Source organism: Hippocampus guttulatus, chromosome 3 (genome assembly GCF_054856545.1).
Source record: "Hippocampus guttulatus isolate MCC_2025c chromosome 3, RoL_Hgut_1.0, whole genome shotgun sequence".
NCBI lineage: Eukaryota > Metazoa > Chordata > Actinopteri > Syngnathiformes > Syngnathidae > Hippocampus > Hippocampus guttulatus.
In genome coordinates, this window is record NC_141263.1 from 23,382,056 (window position 1) to 23,402,520 (window position 20,465).

General features: G+C 43.9%; 2 protein-coding genes and 1 long non-coding RNA gene across 3 annotated transcripts; all 3 read right to left on the bottom strand.

Annotated features, from left to right (window-relative positions):
* Window positions 1–4,278: 4,278 nt before the first annotated feature.
* Window positions 4,279–6,601, bottom strand: LOC147207897 (uncharacterized). The gene is made up of 2 exons (XR_015100558.1): window positions 6,249–6,601; window positions 4,279–6,173 (listed from the first exon to the last, which is right to left on the bottom strand). It is a non-coding gene; the product is annotated as an uncharacterized LOC147207897 (long non-coding RNA).
* Window positions 6,602–6,647: 46 nt separating this feature from the next.
* Window positions 6,648–8,053, bottom strand: LOC147207898 (growth arrest-specific protein 1). The gene has a single exon (XM_086106813.1). It carries the CDS (start codon window positions 7,706–7,708, stop codon window positions 6,950–6,952), a length of 759 nt encoding a protein of 252 aa, XP_085962939.1. The 5' UTR covers window positions 7,709–8,053; the 3' UTR covers window positions 6,648–6,949.
* A 2,402-nt stretch (window positions 8,054–10,455) lies between these two features.
* On the bottom strand, window positions 10,456–19,040 carry cplx3b (complexin 3b). The gene is made up of 3 exons (XM_086107517.1): window positions 18,524–19,040; window positions 14,722–14,809; window positions 10,456–13,238 (listed from the first exon to the last, which is right to left on the bottom strand). The coding sequence occupies exons 1-3, from the start codon at window positions 18,679–18,681 to the stop codon at window positions 13,014–13,016; spliced, it is 471 nt and encodes a 156-aa protein (XP_085963643.1). The 5' UTR covers window positions 18,682–19,040; the 3' UTR covers window positions 10,456–13,013.
* Between the last annotated feature and the right edge of the window lie 1,425 nt (window positions 19,041–20,465).

Below are 20,465 nucleotides of genomic sequence, written 5' to 3' on the forward strand. Positions count from 1 at the left end.
TGAACGCCCTTCAGGTGCTCATTCAATGCTTGTCACACGTTAAAAGAAAGACATCTACTCACTTGAGAGTTGACCCACGATGTCACAGTATGTTCCATTTCCTGTTCTATGGTTATCACCACCTTTGTCATCACTTGTAGCCTTTTGTGGTGGAACGACAAAATTGAAGACGACGTAAAACACACTTCTGTCGTTAATCATCAAGACGCTGATTGAAATGAAGTTGCGACGTCAAATTTGGAAGGAGTTCTGGGGGTATAAAGAAGTGAAGCCCTCTTTTTCATTTTGTTAAAAAGACAACTCATTTTGCTATGGAGGTGAGTCTCCTCCCATAACCAAACCCCAGTAAGCAGCCGGAATAGAACACACACAAAGTCACTGTCAGTGTTTGGAGTCTGAAAATGTCTTAAGTCCGAATTGAACTTGAATTGACTTTCGAGCCTCCACTGTAGTTCACGCTCCCCCCCGACCGCCGCTTCGCACGCCTCCACTGTGGCCTGACCACTGACTCGCCATGTGCTCGCCACTGATGGACGCCGTTCCCACCGCCATGAAAGAAGAGCTGGAGAGGTGCGGCCCAGTCCCTGTTTACTCTAGAACTGCAGGTTTGGCCAGCACCCCAACCGCTCTGTGTGTGTGTGTGTGTGTGTGTGTGTGTGTGTGTGTGTGTGTGTGTGTGTGTGTGTGTGTGTGTGTGTGCGCGCGTTTGTATGATGCCGACACACACACACTGCACACAGACAGGACTCACTGGGCCTAAACGAGAGACTTTAGGCGGATAATCCTCACTGTTGGAGGTCTGAGCACACTGTTTTGATTTCAAAGACATGCTGTAATATTCCAAAAGAACTTTTAATTTCGGGGGGGAAAAGGAAAAAAAAAAAGTATAAATATGTATGTTGGCGTCACCTGCGCTCTGTTGTTGAATTCTTCGTTTTGAATGTTGACGCAGCTGTCGTTTGAATCATTACCACGTATTTTTTTAAAGGAGAAGACGCCGGGTGGGAAATGGAACGGCTGTTGGAAGCCGCCGCCTTCAGGAGACGTTTCGTCAACAACACGCTGCCAAGGCAATGCTTGTCTTTGTCCAGAAGTTGTGAAAAGAGACCCGGGAGTCGGGGCCTCGGGCGCGTCACCGTCGTCAGGAACAGCTGGATCATGTCCACGCAGGGGGAGGAGAAAGACAGGAAGGTGCTGGGGGGTAAGGATATTTTATATAATTATATGATTCATATACGAGACTGAGGAGCAAATTGAGAGGCCGAATGTGAACATTTCACACGAGAACCGAAATTTTGAAAAGCTTATGATGGTTTTTATTTCTTTGTTTTGCCCTCCGCGCCTCTCCTTTGTTTTTAGTTTTTATTGGGCTTGACACCCTTTGCATGACCCCGGGTGGTCATAAGAGTTTCTCTAAACACGATGAGCGGTTAACACCAATTTGACAAATGTTGGGGAAATGTAGTCCGACGTTCGGATTCAAACAGATTATTGTAGGTTCTCTTAAGTAGGGTGGAGAAAAAAAATCCACATGGGAATTAAGGCAAAAAATAACCACTTTTTTAGGCCTGTGAAGAAATTAGCCTGTTTTGAGGGGGCGGTCCTGTTGCGCATGAGCCACTCGCTCACCCCCCTTCAACCGCAAAGTACGGCAATTCCCTTTTCTCTCTCCTCTACGACACATTTTAGCACTCATAACCGTCATACACGTGTAAAAGCAAGATAACTACTCCATAATAAATCTAATTGGAAATAAAATGATACTACGGTAACGAGAAAAAAATTACTCTCTTATTTTCAAATGATGTTTGTATTTCGCTCAAAACGGGTCCCCTTAACAGTTGGGCACTCGATTTTCTCCCACTAACACAATCCTGGCAAATGGCAATTACCCCGGTATGTAAAAAATGCGACATTGTTTTTCAGGAATACCACAATAGAATATCAATTTACTAGTCACACCAAGTTTAACTTTTGGGGGGGAAAAAAAGAACAAAAAACAATCCTTGTTATGGTTGGATCTTTGTCAAGACAAACTTGGTGAACCAGTATTTTGAGACGACCAGCGTCCCATCGTTAAGGCTTTCTTCCTGGCCGGTGGTGTGGAATTACAAACACATGCGAGAGAATAATGAAGTGCTTAAAAGATGCCCAGGAGCGGCATTATTGTAGGAAATTAAATCAAGTCTGAATAGTAACAGCAAGTTCTGTCCCTTCATCTAAAACAGGGGTGTCAAACACATGGCCGGCGGGCCGGAACCGGCCGCCAAGGAGGTTCGATCAGGCCCACAGGATCATTTCAAAGTGAAAAAAAATGCATAAAAGACAAGGGGTGGAACATATCAGCAAGCTAGTCACGCTGCGGTGAGAAGCAATCGGGCTTTTGTTCTCACCTTAATGGTGCTCACCTGGCAAACTGGGGCGAAATATCTCCCAGGCTAAAATTTAGAGTCGTGCAGCAAGTCATGCTCTTCTGTGTGGCCATTTCTCTTTAATCAGGACCATTCTGCATCTTTGTGGGAGTCCCGATGATTTCGTTGAGCCTAAAAAGTGCATTGTGAGCCAATCTTTTTCTGTCTTAAAGGGGAGGTCAACTCAAACATTTTCATGTCAATAATACGGTTATGTTCTATGCGGCCTCACTAGTCTGAACGTCATTGCACAAAAACACACAAAGGTATTCTGATTACTAATGCATGTGTGGTTTTCAGATATATGAAAACGGGTGGCTTTTTCTGCTTAATTCATATTCCCCAAACGTAATATTAATCCAAATGCTGTGTTTAGATGAGGTTATGTTAGGACTTGATGAGATTTTATTTCTGGTCATAAATAAGTTTATCTCAAAATATCTTATATTCTTAAAGGTTTTACCCAACCAAATGTTCCTGTATATTGGCAAAATTTTTTGCTTTGCTTCATTCTTTTATCCAAGTAAAAGTTGGGTTTTTTTTTGTTGTTTTTTTTAAGCGCACTTTTTGCAGCGCAGACAAATATTGGAATCAAAATGTTTGCATTGGGCAGTGATACGCTGCTGAGTCATACTTTTGGGGTTATTGTTTGACGTCTGTTTTCCCAAAGATTTGGGTTGTGACACCTGGGGGTGGGGTCAGACTGTGGGCTTTCGAGGGAGGGAGGGTTTGACTCAACCCCCCCCCCCCCCCCCCTTGCACTGACACCATAGAGCAGGTCGGTCGTTCACTGCGGCTGGATGGTTATCATGAATGGAACATTGTACCTCTGAGAGACAAGAGCCTCCTAAATCCTGAGAGTCCCTCCCTTTTTGGCCCGGTGAAGAGAGCGCGGGGGTCGGGATTGAGGGTTATATAGCAAAGGGGCTTGTTTGGGAGAAATGCTGAATGCAGATAATTTAGAAAATGGCTGCGGCAAAGCTGTGCCCCCCCCCCCCCCCCCTTGTTTCTCCCCTTTACGCACACCACTCAACTCGTACATTTGCCCCCCGAAGCTGCTCCGCTCGTGTTTGTTTTTACTTTATTCCCAGAAAATGGGGAAAAGGGCAGGGTTGTTGTCTGCGAGGAAATTAAGATGCATGGTGTTGGTCCAAAGTCCTGGACTCAAGACAATGTGGCTAAAAATCAAAAATGAGGGCTTCGGGTGGGGGGTCTCCTTTATTATTTCAGTTTCTTTCAATGTTTCATAGAATTTCAGGAGGCTTAAATGTGCTTTATTTTTGCTGTTTTTTAAAATCACGATACAAAGTACGATTTTTCCACTGACATTTTTCCGAAAGAATATCGTCCAAACTTATTTAAATTTCAAACTGTGATTTAGGTCAGTTGTAATGCTGACATGTGTTTACAGTTTGAGCATTGCATACAGAATTAGCCATGGATGATGTATTTTTTTTTTAATCTCATTGCAGCAGGAGAGACACATGCAACATTTAAAAAAAAAATCTCTGTCAGTGTTCGCATTTTTAAATGATCATTTCTACAACATTGCTAGAAAAATCACAATGTCATATATATATATATACTGTATATATGCATTTTCTTCACTTTCTTAACCAAATATGCTTTCCTAGCCTATAAAAGGGGACATTCAGAGCGAAAATATCTCTTAGTACAGAGCATTTTTGCATTGCAGTACCTTGAATCTGTCAAGCTGACTCTTTGACAGTTGAAAAACATCTCAGGAGTTTGGGTTTGGTAAGTGCTGAGTTCATTTGACTTCCTTGAGACAACAACTTTGAATAAATTACACTTGAGTCATACCATGCTTGATGTGGAAATTCCTTATTATAGAGGACATTTGAACTCACTTTTTCAACATTTTATTCCAAAAACACAGCATTCCACATTCGGGACAGTATCAATCATGGCTTCCAAGCTACTCGTTTTATTACACTGGCTTCTTTCATGTCATATAATTGTATAATTCTGTCAAATATAGATATATATACATTTTTCTTCATGTTCCGGCTCCATAATTTAACGTTTACACCCATAAAATTCACGGTGGTGCGATTTCTATCGACTGCATGACTTTTCACTTGCACTCTGACCGTTTTTCAGCATGTTGCGTATTAACAAAATGTAAAAACTGTCATGTCCGGCGGCTGTGCAGTGTGACAGTAAATACTGTTATCAAGTTCAGACTTGTATAATCTACTGAATACGTTCAGCTATTCCATGTGAAATAAAGCATGAAAAGGTCACAAATTTAATGAACGTGTTACATGTTGAGCTGCAAAGTTAGCATGTGATTCAGAAACGTAGCTAATCTTCGGATCGCATTTTGTATTTTGCAAGTATACACTAGGGCCCAAAATCGCATTTCTTGAATTATGACATTTCTTCCCCTCATCAGCTTAACGTTGGAACGACTTTCACGGTACATGAGTATCTCAGAACAATGGGAGGATACCCATTTGTAGGCATTGCGGTTGCCTACGACTGCACGTTTGTAGTCATCTTTGCAAAAGGCAGCGTTTTTCAACGCAGCACCGTTGGATCTTTGCAGGTTTGCCTCATGCGTCGGCCGCGGGCAACAAAGGTGACGAAGCAAAGCAATATAGTGCAAAAGGGTTAGCGGTGACAAGATGGGGGTGTGTCATTCAAAGGTGTGAAGTTAGAGGAAGGAAAGGTGTGTTCTGAGAGGAAAAGCACCACAACACAATCCCAGGATGGGAGGAAGGAGACCGAGGGAGTTGGAGGGGTGTGTGTGTGTGTGGGGGGGGGGGGGGGTGTCTCCTGCTCAAAAGTTGCGAGAAGTGTGTGTGGCGCTTCAGTTAATCTAAGCACTTGATCCTGTCCCTCGCAAATATTTGAAGTGTGGTTACCGCGACAAAAGTAGGAGAGTAAATAGACCAGGACGGGCCGAGTCTCAGTGTTTGTCGAAGGTCTTAATAAAGCTACACTCCAAAGTACTATTGACACCAAGAGCAAACAAACGCCGGCCGCACGCGAGTCGACGAGGCCCGGCAACTTGATTTTAGCGCGGAAAAAGGAGTCTGCAACGTCCCCCTGCGGTTTTCCCACAGAAAAGGGAGTTCGAGGTGATGGTTCTGCAAATCTTAAATGTCATTTCGTCAATTCACGGTGTCCAAAATCCATTGTGACCCTCAGCGGTCAGGATGATCCGCAATGTTTGGAAAAAGACGAGTGGATATGACGTCCAGGTCCAAGCTCGTTGAGGGGTTGTTAGTTTGTTCCACAAATTTGTCTGGTAGTGCATCTACACAAGAAGTCTTTAAACCCTTTCGGGGACAGCGGTTACTATCATGTTATCAGGTTACAGGTTGTCATTATTGGTGCATGAAAGGAATATAAAAGAGAGTCCTGGCTTCTTGGGTTATAAACCAGAGACCAATCAAAAATTGGAATGATTTTGTTCTCAGAATTAGGTCCTCGGAAGGCAATCGCTTTAAGTCCGGTTTACAGTTCTTCACGATGTCGAGGTTTCTACAGCAAATGCTGATGTAGAGGTTGGTTGGAACCCCAAGGCAGATGTCCTCTCCAAGGGAGATAAATTCCAAAGTAGGTTCTCGACGGTTTCTGCAGCATATCCTGGTGTAGAATATGGTTGGTGTTTCCAATGTACAAGTCGAGTGTTCTCAACCGTGAAGAAGTCCAAAGTGATGGTTCCCGATGGTTCCTCCAGCATACCGGTGGAGATGAAGGTTGGGCGCCCTTTCGCCTGCAATGGAGAAACTTTTGAAAAGCCAAGAAGTCAAAGTTTTCAACCGTGAAGAGGAAATTTGAAGTTTCTATATCTGTGTCACATACTCGTGGAGAAGACTGCTGTTGCTTCCAATGGAGAACTGAAGATCCTTCACTTTGAAGATGAGGTCCGCATCGTTAGCTCTCGAAGATTTCTGAGATGTCGCCGAATTGCAAAGACGTCAAAGCCCTCAACCAGGGAGGAGTCCAAAAAACGTTTTTTGCCCACTTCTAGGTTTCTGCGCCACATCCTTGTGCAGAGGACGGTTGGGCCCCCCATTTGGGAAGTCAAACATTTGCAACCAGAAAGAAGTTCAATTTCGGTTTGTTCAATTCCTTTAGTTTGAGGAATAATCTCAAATGCTGTAATCCAAACTGTTGACAGAAAGACACAGGGGGAAAAAACAGAATCACTCTGCCAGGTCAACCCCCCCCCCCCCCCCCAACCCCACCCCACACCCCCGGCCCACTCCAGTCAACTGCAAAAAAGAAACTCAAACTGGCAGTTCTTGAAGGTTTCCATATTCCTAAATCATATGCTGGAATCGAGTATGGTTGGACCTGCAAACATCTTCGGCCAAAAAGAAGTCCAGTTGTGCTCTAGTCAACCTTGCTTTAAAAAAATAGATATAAAAATGAATCCAAAGTGTTGACGGCAAGGCCCGAGAGTGAAACCCTGCATCACCTCATCCAGCTGACCCGGCTTGAAGCCCCCCTTCGGCAGGTCCAAGGTCTCTCGATGAGTCATGAAATAAATCCAGCTAGTGTCACAACCAAATACATCCCAGAGGGAGTAACAGGAGCGCACCCAATGAAGAAAACCCGCGAGGAGCCGCCGAGTGGTCACTGTAGACGTCTTCCCTGTCCTGTCTGGCATCATAGTCCTCGTCCTCGTATGTGTCATCCACATCCGGTTGGTCTGAGATGACACCGTGACGGTCCCCCATGGAGCAGAGCTTGCTCATGTTCTCCTTGACCACCTCGCAGAAGGGTCTCCCTTCACCGTCGCAAACGCAGCGGTTCAGCAGCGCCCCGTCAGGTGTGTATAGCATCTGCTGGATGGCGGCCTTGCACTTGGCCGAGCACTTACGTCCGTTGAACAGCTGTCCGCAATGGGACAGGTAGGCATCCAGGGAAGCTTGGCAGTGGTTGTCCTGCACGCAACGTCGGCGGGCCTCCATGCAGCCGATCCCCCCGCCTCCGTCGTCCGGATACCGGCGCGGCAGACATGGCTCGATGGCGCGTTTGGCCCGCAGACACTCGGCGTCCTGGGCGCACTCGCAGCTCTCCAGGTCCGGCCCGCCGCGGGTCCGGTTGAGGCGGATCAGCGCGTTGACGCAGGGGCTGGGACACTGACGCCTTGCGCCCCGCAGGTTGCCCTCACAGGCGGCCATATACTGGCCGTAGGCGAGGTCGCACTCGGTTTCGGCGTTGCAGCGCATGACGGCCTGCCAGCAGATGAGCTGCGCATCCGCGGCCACCAGCACCCACGAGAGCAGTGCCAGCGCGCTGTACCACCATCTCATGCTTGGGGGTTAGCTCGAACCCTTCCTCCTGCAGCACATCATCAAACCTCACAGGCTAAAAAAAATATCTCCCCGAGTCCCACAAAACACGTCATGAAGTCACCACGCGTGGGTGCAGAAGCAGAGTGCGTGAACTCACGCTCCAGCTAAAGTTCTCCTCTTCCAGCCCTTACCGCCGCGGTGCGTTCGCGGACAAGCCGCGCGCCAATGTGCGAAAGTCCATCTATTTTTTTTTTCAAGTATCCAAACTCTTCCGTTGTGTGCGAATCTCCTTTGTCCCTCGCGCTCACTGTCTGTGGTTGTGCTGATACGCTTCGCGCTCCGCCGAGCTTCCTTCAAAACACCCCTCCCCCAAGAAAGAAAAGTTTTTTACGTGCACCCCCTCCTTCCCCTCTCTCTCTCTCTCTCTCTCTCGACACACACACACACACACGCACACACACACACACACACACATTTCTCTCCCCGGCAGCTGATTGGCCGCCATTGAGTAGTCCGACAGCAAATCTGCCGGCAATTTCTCTCATGACTCCAGTGAGAGCAGAACCAGCCATGATAGGCTTGGACCGGGTGTCAAGCAACCCCCCCTTGCCCCACCCCCAACAAGTGCATGGCCGAATAACACATGAGAACACTCGAAAAATAAAAAGGAACGCAACGTCATTCAAATATGCACAGGCAGCAAAACTGGGTACACTTGCACAATCTTATTTGCATAAAAGACGAAAGTACTTAAGTGTGTGTGTGTGTGTGTGTGTGTGTGTGTGTCCATGTATGCGCGTAAACTCAGCGTTTGTCAACAAAACATGTTTGTCTGTTCAAATGCTTTACGGTGATTTTCTGTTTGCTTCTTCAAGCCAATAATGTCAATGATTTCATCATTAAAAATGAATAAAATAACGACATTAGCATATTTACTGCTTTCGAATTCACGGCGCGAAGGGAACGGAGGCATCGCACTTTCGTGCCTCACTCAACCACGCACACATTAATTGCCGACGCAGGCGGTAGGTGGCGCCCTCGCACGAAACATTGCTGTTATTTCTATCTTCATACATGTTGTATCACACTTGCTGATTTTCAACAGACGGTCTCATAAACTGAAAGAATGTGTGTGACATATTTAGTTTTTCTTATCAGCCAGAATAGCGACTGAAAGTGCACGGTGGAGGCACGAAAATACCTTGCTGCTTACGACTCAATAGCGCCCCCTGCTAAGCCCGCCCGTAATTTTCACAGGGGCTCCATATAGGCCACTTCGAGCCTGCACATTCATGTCCGTCCTTTCACATGATACACACAAAATGTAACGTCTGCTCAAACATACATACTCAAGTACAGCTCGCTGAAAAGTTTGCTTGAGGGAAGCGATAAGCTATTTCAACTTTCCACCACCGAACATAAACATCTGTTTGTTCATTCAGAAGTCAGTATCATACATATTGCTTAGTTTGACTACATACCAAGGAGAGAAAAAAAAACGTCTGACGAAGCCTTCGTGATGGCCTCATCGTTCAGGGTCTTCACTTTGAGAATCTCTAATTATCACCCCCACCCTCCTCTCTCTCTCACTCCCCCATTGCTGTCACACATTCCTCAGCCTTGTAGAATGGTATTTTCTGGCCCGTTTCACAGCCATTGTGTCAGATTGGCCATGCGTCGGCCCAGTTCTCCCCACAAGGTGGTCTGTTCATGCAACACGTCCATCAATGGAGAGGGCCTTCCGCAGCAATATAATTTACAGCTCTCCCCTTTCACGCTGCACTTGAAAACTAGCAATAGCTCAGGCTTTACTGCCATTCACATGCTGATTAACTTGATTATTTGGGGGGGGGGGGGGTGAGGGGGCTACATTTTCACGTCTGTCTGCCACTGGGAGGGCCTGGCAGTTTGCACAAAATGTATGCCAGGTTGAAGAGTGCAAACCGACAGATCAACAGTTTTGGATACAGAATAGTATGCGCTAACATAACAACGTGACTCGACTTTGGCCTCTGTCTTTTTTTTTTGTGGTAGGGGAGCACAGAAAAGCAACAAAATGCGTATTTTTGTAAAACAACCATCAACAAGGTTTTTCTAAACCTCTAAAATTATTTCGTCTTCACTGAACCTAGTTTAAGTGTTTGTTGTTTTTTTTTTAACTGAGAGCAATTTCGAGTTTTCATAAATGTTGAGGTCAAATTATTCTTCGACGAACCTGCCTTTTGTATTTTAGTTAACACCAAATATAATTGGGGATTGCAGTAAGGCTACGTTCAACTCTTGATCAGAGTTTGAAAACGCCACCCCCGGCCCTTTAAATGCTGTTTTGAGAGCTACAATAAAACTATGTATCCATCTACTGCCATTCACACGAAAGATTAGGTCATGGCCTCCTGTGAGTATATCATTTGTGTTTTCAATTGAACAGGCCTGGATTTTACACGGAATAGCTTGTAGCTTGTTTGGTTGTGTGCCATGAAATTTTTGTAATGTAAAATACACGCCCTGGGTTAACAAAATTTGAGAAACACCGATTTGAACAACGAGGTGCATTGGGGATTATAATTTTAGCATCGAAATCAAACGTGAAGTTGCAATACATCTAGGGATTTTTTTTGGTAAAGTTGTCTCCCCCTGCTGTTCATTAGTGAGAATGCAGTTCTGGTTTCTAATTGTCTTAAATTTCAAAATGATTTGACCCTTTTTGAATTAGGCTGTGACACGTGAGATTACTCGGAAAACCGCAAAATGACACACAAATGAAGAACGTTATCCAAAAATATGTTTATTGTGATTGAAAGTCCCGTCAGAGACAGAATGACAGAAATATTTGATGAGAAAGACAAAACACACTTATACAAAGCAAGCAAGTCTCGTTTCTTATGGCTTCGCTTCCCCCTTTATTATTCTTATTATTATGATTACTGTTATTATTATTACAGTAGATATGTCCGAGTAGCAATATTTAAAAAAAACAAAAAAAACGTATTGCTACTTTATCTTGTGTTTCATGATGAACATCTACTGGTCTATCACCATCACGTGACAAGAACCAGAGCAACGAGGATTTCCTCAGCGTCCATCCATTCATTCATTTGACGGACAAAAATATTGAGACACACCCTCTGATTGATGGTTTAACCAATTTGGACATCCCACTGCACAACGCCAGAGCCATAATGGTGTGCTCTGTTGAATTTGGTGGAAAGGAACATTTCCAACAGTCACAATATTATTGTCCATAAATCGCTGTCCCTCAATGCAACTGGATAACACATTTGCGTTTAACAAACACATACATACACACCAGTTTATTTGCAAAAAATAAAAAATAAAAAAGCGGCTAAAAGCACAGAAAACAAATTTGGTAAAGCAACGCAAGTTTGTGAGGTGAGTACCACTTTTACAGTAAGGGTAGCATGGACAATTATTCATTAGTTTCTGAACCCGTTATACTTCATATCAGACTTCATAAACAGATGCTGCTTATGTTGCGGTTAGTGTAGGTTGAGGTCAGAGTCGTAAAGGGTTATGGTAGGCTGAGGGTCAACTTTTTGAAACTGAGAGTGACTTCTTGAGTACTGATGCCAAGGACTACCAATTTTGATGCACAATTATGACGTTACAAACTTGCTCAAATCACTTTAACATATAATAAATAGATTATAATTAAATATTCCTCACAGTGGTCATCAACAATACTTTAAGATCAGGTCAGAGAAAGATAAATATCAATATGTATCACCTTGTTTCTGTATGTTTCTGCAGGTTCTTACAACATTTCTCGGAAATCACAAAGTCCCGTCACCGGTAAGCAATTTTTTGGGAACAAGGCTGCGGACTACTTGGTTAGATGAGGGTTAGGGTTGGGTCAGTTATAGGTTAGGTTTTAGGCTTGGCTTAAGGTTGTGAGTTCGCACTGCAGTATGCTAATAGCATCAACTCTAAAAATATTGAGCAACACTGATAAACGGCTCATGACTGAAAAGGCTTTATGGTTGCATTATTGACACGTGAATAAGGGTACCCCTGTTGTAAAGTGGTACAGAGAAGCGTATATATTGCCATGGCTACACAAAAAGTCCACAAACACCAATACAACAATCGGACCCCTCCAAAAACGACACCATGATGGCCACGGTGTTAGCATTAGCGCTAACGAGGTTCACGAGGACACCACTCGACTTGACGACAGCTAATCCACTGGCACAAAACGGCACCACACAATGAGCTCGGCGCGTACACACAACATAAAATATTGCCGTTATGAGGACACAATATTCTCACGTCGCGCTTTGGCCTCTAAAAGCATTTACATGTGTACTTTTTTTTTTAGCAGTATTTTTCGTTACACTTCCATGTGCAGCACAAAGACAAGGCTTTTCCCACTCGGTGGTGATGGCTCAATTTGGGAAAAATTAGGGGAGCTATGTCTTTACACCCAGGTATCGCACACAGTAATGACCCTAAATTGACACATGGCTTATTTTCTCAGACGTCATCGGTTATTAACGTGAAAATAAATTATTCAAAAACAAAACCAAAAAAATGGTAAAAAGGCTTCATGTTAACTGTAGCTTCCAGGTCGTAGTAGATACTAAAATTGGACAAAGTCTTACTTAACGTTGCCATTTTTGTGCTTTTCAAATGCTTATCCCCACAAAAAGCCACCACGAGTGCCCAAATTTAATACAGTATACTCCTCCTCCAAACGGGATGGCTTTGTCAGCGAAATCAAATTAGCTGCTGATGATGCGGATCCCCATCTTATGTTGGAATTCTTTGAGTTTAGCAGCGAAAAAGGAAGGACTTGACTGACACAGACCATCGGTTTCTCAGAGGAAGAGCTTCTGGAAAAGGGAGCAGAGAGCTTCAGGAACTGTTCACACGACACCGTTTTTGATTGCAACATTGGCCCCATACCTCCAAGATACCCCAAACCATTTTTTTTGTAAACGATCTACAAAAGATCAAAGAAATAGATATTTCCTGTGAATCTTTTCTGTCAACCAATCAGTGTTTGGCTGTGTGTCAGGCTCCGCCCTTTAAGTACCATATTAATTGGGTTAGTACGTCAGTGTAACTGTACCAAAAATTGGTACAGGGAATTGACTTCTCATAGATTGTGTTAAAAAAAAAAATCTGACAATGCAACGTTCCAATACACGAATGCTAATAAATAATAATAAAAACAATCGAGAGCAAAACAGTTGTTTTAAACCGTAACAGGATTTGAAATTGGTGCGCGACGCGAACAAACACTTAGGCTGCTACTTCCTCCTTCCTTGAAGCTCCACCTGTGAGCAATCTTTGTTTCCTGACATCACATGAGGCTGCAGTTCTCCGTCTGCTTCTTGAGGTCCTCCAGCGTGGCCTGGGCCTTGTCCTTGAGCTGGTCCATGTCGACGTTCTGCAGGTTGGACAGTTGGCCTAGCACCGACTGCTTGTGCGCTTCCTCCTGGTTGTCTTCGGCGATCATCTTGGCCAGCTCGGTGGGGAGGACCACGTCGTCGCCCGCCTGCTGGATCTGGGTCTCGTCCAGCTCGTTCTGATTTGGTAAAAAAACAAAAAACAACAACAAAAAAAACCCCCAACATTCACACTTTACTAGTGAGCAAAAATCTCTTCCTTTGTCTTTTTTTATGAAGTTGAGGAAAATTGATGGAAACAATCTCAAGACAAGTTAGATGCATGTGTTTTTTGTTGTTTTTTGTTGTTGTTGTTTTAGGGAACATGAATGAAAATGTAGTCTTCCGTCAACCCACCTAAAATACATTTTATAAATGCTTTATAATTGCTTTAAATAATAAACATCAACGGCAATTTAGAGCACAAGAAGACACCTCTTGTCACAAATAATTGTGCCGATTGTTGCCACAAGATGGCGGAAAGGCACCACTTTTCTATTCGAAAGGACTTTGGCCAGTATAACAGAAGCTCCTCCCCTCACGTCAACATGATGGAGCAGAACCAAGATGCCACAAGAGGGATTCTTGACAGGTTATATTTTCACAAATCCATCCATCCATCCATCCATCCATCCATCCATCCATCCATCTTCTACCGCTTATCCGGGGCCGGGTCGCGGGGGCAACAGCTTTAGCAGGGAAGCCCAGACTTCCCTCTCCCTAGCTACTTCTTCCAGCTCTCCCCGGGGGATCCCGAGGCGTTCCCAGGCCAGCTGGGTGACATAGTCACTCCAGCGTGTCCTGGGTCTTCCCCGGGGTCTCCTCCCGGTGGGACATGCCCGGAACACCTCACCAGGGAGGCGTTCAGGAGGCATCCGAATCAGATGCCCAAGCCACCTCATCTGGCTCCTCTCGATGTGGAGGAGAAGCGGCTCGACTCTGAGCCCCTCCCGGATGACCGAGCTTCTCACCTTATCTCTAAGGGAGAGCCCGGACACCCTGCGGAGAAAACTCATTTCGGCCGCTTGTATCCGGGATCTCGTTCTTTCGGTCACGACCCATAGCTCGTGACCATAGATGAGGGTTGGAACGTAGACCGACCGGTAAATTGAGAGCTTCGCCCTTTGGCTCAGCTCCTTCTTCACCACGACAGATCGATACAACGTCCGCATCACAGCATCACAAATATCAACAGTAATTTAGTCTTCAACGAATCTAATTTCAACATCAAATCCGCAAACATAAGGTGCACACTTTTGTAAACCTCACGTCACGCTCAAAGTCAATCTACATGTACAGTATATTTATTAACATAGATTACAATTGATTGTTGAACAAATCAGAACGATCTTTTCATAAACCTCAAAGACAATTTCGTTTTTCACAAATCAAACGTATAGATTTTTTTTGTCAAATTTACATGACGAATATACTTTTTTTTGAAAGTTTAGGTAAATATCAAAGGCAATTGTGGTGTCGGCATTTTCATATAAAGTACATAAATTTGTACATTTTGGCTTTTTTTTTTCATAATCATCAAGGGTAACATAGTCGTCTGCTAACCCAATGTGCATCATTTGTAGAACGGTATTTATGTGAACAGCAACGATCAAGTTATCATACCTTTGGTAGTCGGTACTTGTCCCGAAAATGACTCCTCACGGTGGCTCGCTCGGCTTTCTTCTGGGCAAAATTAGCCTCTCGTTCTTGTCTGCAACACAGCGCAAAATATTCTTTGCATTGCCGATATTATATGATGTTATTATGTGGCCAACAAAAAGCATGTATCCCCAAAGATCTGAATCTCGTATGCTTAATTTGCCAGTCGGGACTTACACTGTAGCCTGCTAGAACATGGAAATTAAGATGGATCTCAAGTATACGGAGTAAATGATCAAATACAATCAAATGTCTTTACAGAAACTAGCTACTATTAAAGTGAGTGAGCATGACTGTATTGTTTGCAAATGCCAACAGTCCACTTCAATGAGTGATTTCTTTCAGCAGAGGGCGCTATATTCCTGAATCCAAACCTCAGCGAAGCGTTCACGCCCCAGTTGGCTCTCCTTCGTCCCCCATCACAATTGTTTAATTTGCTGAGAGGCCTGAGACACAGCAAGTCAATAAAGCTGACATAATGTTGGCCAGATGTGGCATGTGTGACCTCCCAAACAGAATACAGAGACCACACACACACGCACACGCGCGCGCAGGCACACACACCCATGGCGGGGGAATTTGCACTGCTAGCCTGTGAGGATCACATCCTCTGAAGGCGATGCACCCAATGTGTCAGCGCAAGGTCGTTTTTTTTTTTTTTTTTTTTATCCCCGATGAGATGTCCTGTCACATTATAGGCCCGAGTGGGCAAAACACCAAAGCCCGGGTAGTCATCCTTCTTGTCAAGGACCTCACGTGACACCGGCGGGACGGTGGCCGAGCTCTTGTTGTCTTCACGGAATCGCTAAACATGTCTTCTCCACGCTCATGTTTAGCGCCTTGGGCTCATAAGTCACTCTGGTAACAGGTCACGTGACAGCGGCCTGAGAGACCGTCATGCTTGTCAACAGCGTGGGCTCGTGTAAAAGGTATAAGGGAGCGAGTCACAGCTGCCCATCATGTGGCGCCAAATGATAGAAGGTAGAAATACATACAGTACACATATTGTGTATTACAATGATACTTAACCATATTTACTGTATCATTTGATGTGCACCTCTGGATGAAATAGTGACCCTTGTGGAAAAAATATACAAGAGTGGCGTAGGTACCGCGCTGGTTGTACCCATATGATTGGGAGTGAGCCTCACCTTTCAATATATCACCTTTAAAAATATATTTTCTCCCATGTCTTTTTTTTTTTTTAATAACCTGCATTTTCCTTGATGGACACTCCATCATTTTACGGATTAAAAAAAAAAAAGATACGGTACAACATATTGCATGGGGAGCGTCAGAACACAATACGGGCTCACACATTTCACATTGCAAGGAGTCCTTATGTTCAATTACCTGATGTGCGTGGGTGAGTGGCCAACTGTCGTTTTTTGCAGCAGTCTGAGTCGGAAACATCGCGCAGTGTGCCCGGCCCGAATGTTAAAAAATATGAAGAAAAATGTTCGTCACTGACTTCCAGAGTAAAGCTGATGCTCGGAAATGTTTTATTTTGAAAAACGACTGTCATGGAGGACTACAGAAATCTGAGAAGGTTACTGTTTTGGGGGCTGGGATTCCAAAGATTTGGAATTATTTTAATGAAACAGATTTGAATGATTAATCATTGATCAAATTGATTAGCTGTTGATTAATTGCATAATCGCTGCACCTCTACTTGAGGGATTTCAACGAATCCAATGTACTGTAATGCGTTTGTAAACATCCATCCATTATCCGAGCCGCGCATCCTAACAAGGGTCTCGGCCATGCTGGAGTCGTATCCCGGCTGACTTTGGGCAGGAGGCGGGATACATCCTAAATTGATTGCCTGCCAGTCGCACAGCACACATAGACATCCAAAGGCAATTTAGTCTTCAATGGCTCTCAAAAACAAATGCGTGTTCACAAACATCAAATACATTTTTGAATCCTCTCCACCGACTGGTGCGCAGCCCTTATCAGCATGATAGCTAGCGGGTATCCTCACATTCACCTGAATATATGGCATGGTGCATGTACAGTACATATCTTAGAAATTGAAATTATATGGTTAAGTATTGTTGTAAAACACAATATCTGCATACTGTATGGCGCGCGGCAGCCGTCTTGAGTCGCGCTTGCGTCAAACCCGCAAATGTATTTGCTTAATCCATATTCCACAAAATGAGCCCAACATGGCGCAGTTCTGCTTTTGAAATGCGAAGCCATTTATTCGTCAATTTGTCTGAGATTGGCAGGTTACGCATCCGTGTTGCCGTTCAGGTGAACTGAGTGGATGGGCGGAGTTCTGAATAATCATTTGTACTTCTACGTCCTAATAAGGCCTGAAGTGATCGCTTCACGTTTCTGCCTTTTGACTTCGATCAGCTACTGCAAACAATCGACAAGACTGTCAAACTTAAATCGAGTGACAGACTCATTTTGGCCAACCTACAGCAGTGAAAAAATGAATTTAGATTGCATGGGACCTTTGAGTATATGTTTTGGTAAACATTAAAAAAAAACAATTGCAGTCTTCCACAAATCTAATTTTACGATATTTTTTTGGACATTTTCATTCATTTTTAAAAAACAAAACAAATTCTTGCTTGATTAAAAACAATTTACTTTCTTTTTAATAACGAATGTATTTATCATTTCTTCGTCGCATTACTTTTTCACTCAATTTTTTTGCACTCATCGTGCAAATGTTAATTCATTCTTTTTTTTTTTTTTTTTTAGATGACTCAAACGTGACCTTCTTTGGCCTGAGTGTTGCTGTTGTGTGCCACTGAGGCACACGAGACTGAACGTGGAAATCTACAACTTGGCATCTCCAATCAATAACCACACAACTCCATTTCGCAGATGACCTTGTACCCGGTGACCTCTGAATGCCACAAAGGTATACATGATACCTCCATACACGCATACTATGCCCCTCCTCCCCAATTTTCATCAATGTGTTGCGGGTTTGAAACATTTCACCTGCTTTTTCTATTTTTGACACGTTACTTCTTATTACCTCTCTGTTCTGTTTTTTGACATCTGTTCATTTTTGATGATTTTGAAGTTTCATACAGTTTACAGTTGTTGTTGTTGTTTTTTTAAATATCCCGTTACAATTTTAAATGGTATTACACACTTTGGTTCCCATTCTTTTTTTCAAATGTTTTGTTCCATATTTTGACCATTTTCACTTTTACAGTTGTACTTAACTTCAATTTTTAAAACTCACACTCTCTTTTTAATTTTTGCTCATTACTTATACACTCACTTTGTACCATTCAAGAGTTGTTGTTTTTTTTGTAAATTCGTGTTTTCATCCTTTTTGGGCTTGGTGGGTAGTTTTGTACTTTTGCTCCCCATTTATTCTCGAAATTTAAGAAAATTAAAAAGATGTCGAGAGCTGCTTTTTGACATTTCTCAGATGACCTTGTGCACGGTGTCCCCCAGCATGCCAACAGAGTACGGTAGGGTAGGCTACACTGTATATGTATCGCTTGCCCGTCATTCCTATGTACTTGTTCTACTTTCGACTGCGATTCGGGCATGCGCACAGATTATCCGCGTACACAAATCACTGTCAGAATTGGGACCGCGAGGATGCAAGAAATCTGACGATTCGTGCCCGAATGTTTTTAAACGCGTTTGCGCCTGACTCGTGGTTTTTTTTTTTTCTGTGCGTAAAAGACGCCCGTCTCCCGGACGTCTTTTTACGCACGGGAACGCGAGCGTCCACGTTAATTTCCCCCCTTTCGGTCAACCCTCATTTTGTCTGTCGACTTACTTCTCCTCCTCTAACTGTTGCTGGTACTGCTCGAAGTCCTCTTGGGTCATCCCCTGCGCCGCCGCTTCCGTCTTCTCCGCCTCGGGTTTCTCCTCAGTCAGCCCGCCCGTCAAATTCTTCAGCTGGCCCCCAACCACGTGCTTCACCATGAAAGCCATCTCTCAGGCAGTACCGTTTTTTTTTTTTTTTCAAGTGGAGAAATTGGGGCTCCTAAATGGAGGGCGGCGGCTTGGTTGGAATCCACCTGAGAAAGATGCGCGGAAAGAACAACCCAAAAAAAAAAAAACAATGGTTGTTGGGGCGGGGGGAGGTGGAGAATGAGGAGAAATGAATCCCCGCTGAACGGCGCGTGCAATCAGATCGGGAGGAAGAGGAGGAAGAGGAAGAAGAGGAGGAGGACGCTGACGAGCCGCGCGCTTGCTACTGAGTCAACAAGTTTGGCGCTCAACTCTACCAATGGCGCGCGTCTGCCGCCCTGCCTGCCCAGTGCCCTCCCCTCAATGCACGGCGACGGTGCGCGGGTGCGGCTGACTCCCGGTGGACTGGCCCGACGGCGGACGCAACATGGAGACGTCACGAGGGTTCAAGCTCGCTTCAACTCCACAAATATTTTGGACCAATTTTGCCTTTAAAAAAAAACAAAACATTTTCACTCATCTATTGTTCATTTTTTGCTCTCCCAACTTCCTTTCAACTCATGCATTACATTTTGGGGGTGGGGGGGGGGGGGGTAATATCAGGGGCAATTTTCAAATATTTAAAGATACATTCAGTAATATCGTATATATTTTCAATTTTTTAAGACATTTTTACAATAATTCCCACTTCTATTTTTTTTTACAAACATCATTCATTCTTGTAAAAATGTTTGGACCATTTTTAAATTCATATATGTGCTGATTTTTCATTTTTGACATTTTGCACTGCAAACATTTTTTCAGTCATTTTAATGCCATTCAATACATGACCTACATTCTTTGAATTTTGTCCGTAAAGTTGATCTTTTACAGTTAAAAAAAACTGTTGTTAGTTGTTACAATTACTTTGACAATCGACACACAATTCTTTTCTGTTTTCCTTTACCATTTTCTGTCTTTATCAAAAACTAATGTTTAACCAGTATTATTTTCTATTTTTCACCACCCCCCACATTTTAGCAAATTTTTCACAACATTTTCGCAATTCCAAAGATTTTTTTTCTTCTCACTCCTTTATTCCGAATGTCATTTCCCTCCTTTGGGCTAATTTCATACAAGGTTTTAAGACCCCCCCTTCAGGTCACGATTAAGACTCCCTTTTGATTGACACTCTCACTTCGGTAGCTAACGAAGTCAACACAGAAATGGAAACATTGAAAAATCCAGGCGATAAACGAGTTGGACATGAAAGTATGAGCTACCCTTCTGGGAAGCTTTCATGCTACATCCAGAAAGTTTGACAAACCGACGACATCGTGAGTGCGATGATCCTCGCAGCAGCATCAACGTGACACCTCGTCTGACCTACTTTCCTTCGCTCGACACGCAACATGCTTTGCTGCCGTTACACACCTGGAGGATAACATTTCTTCAATTGGAGTATGACTCAGAGCGTAACATTACCATCAAATCACGACAAATGTCTTCCATGAAATGCCACTTTTTTTTATTTCTGTCATAAAATGATATCACAGGAATTTGAAAATGAAACACTATCATACTAGAACTGCCAGAAATGTATGCATACAAAAGTGGATGTGAGGTCATACGATGTACAGCAGGTTTGACATGGAGAGTCTTGTTCGCCCGACGGGGTCTTCAACAGCAGCTGTGTTTGTCAAAGTCATGCAAACGCGCGGCAACGGCGGATGGCGGCGTAACGAAAGGCTCCCGGATGAGCGCGGAAACAACATTACTCCCAGAATCTAAAAATAGACGCGTGTCAGGGCCCCCGCAGCCTCGTG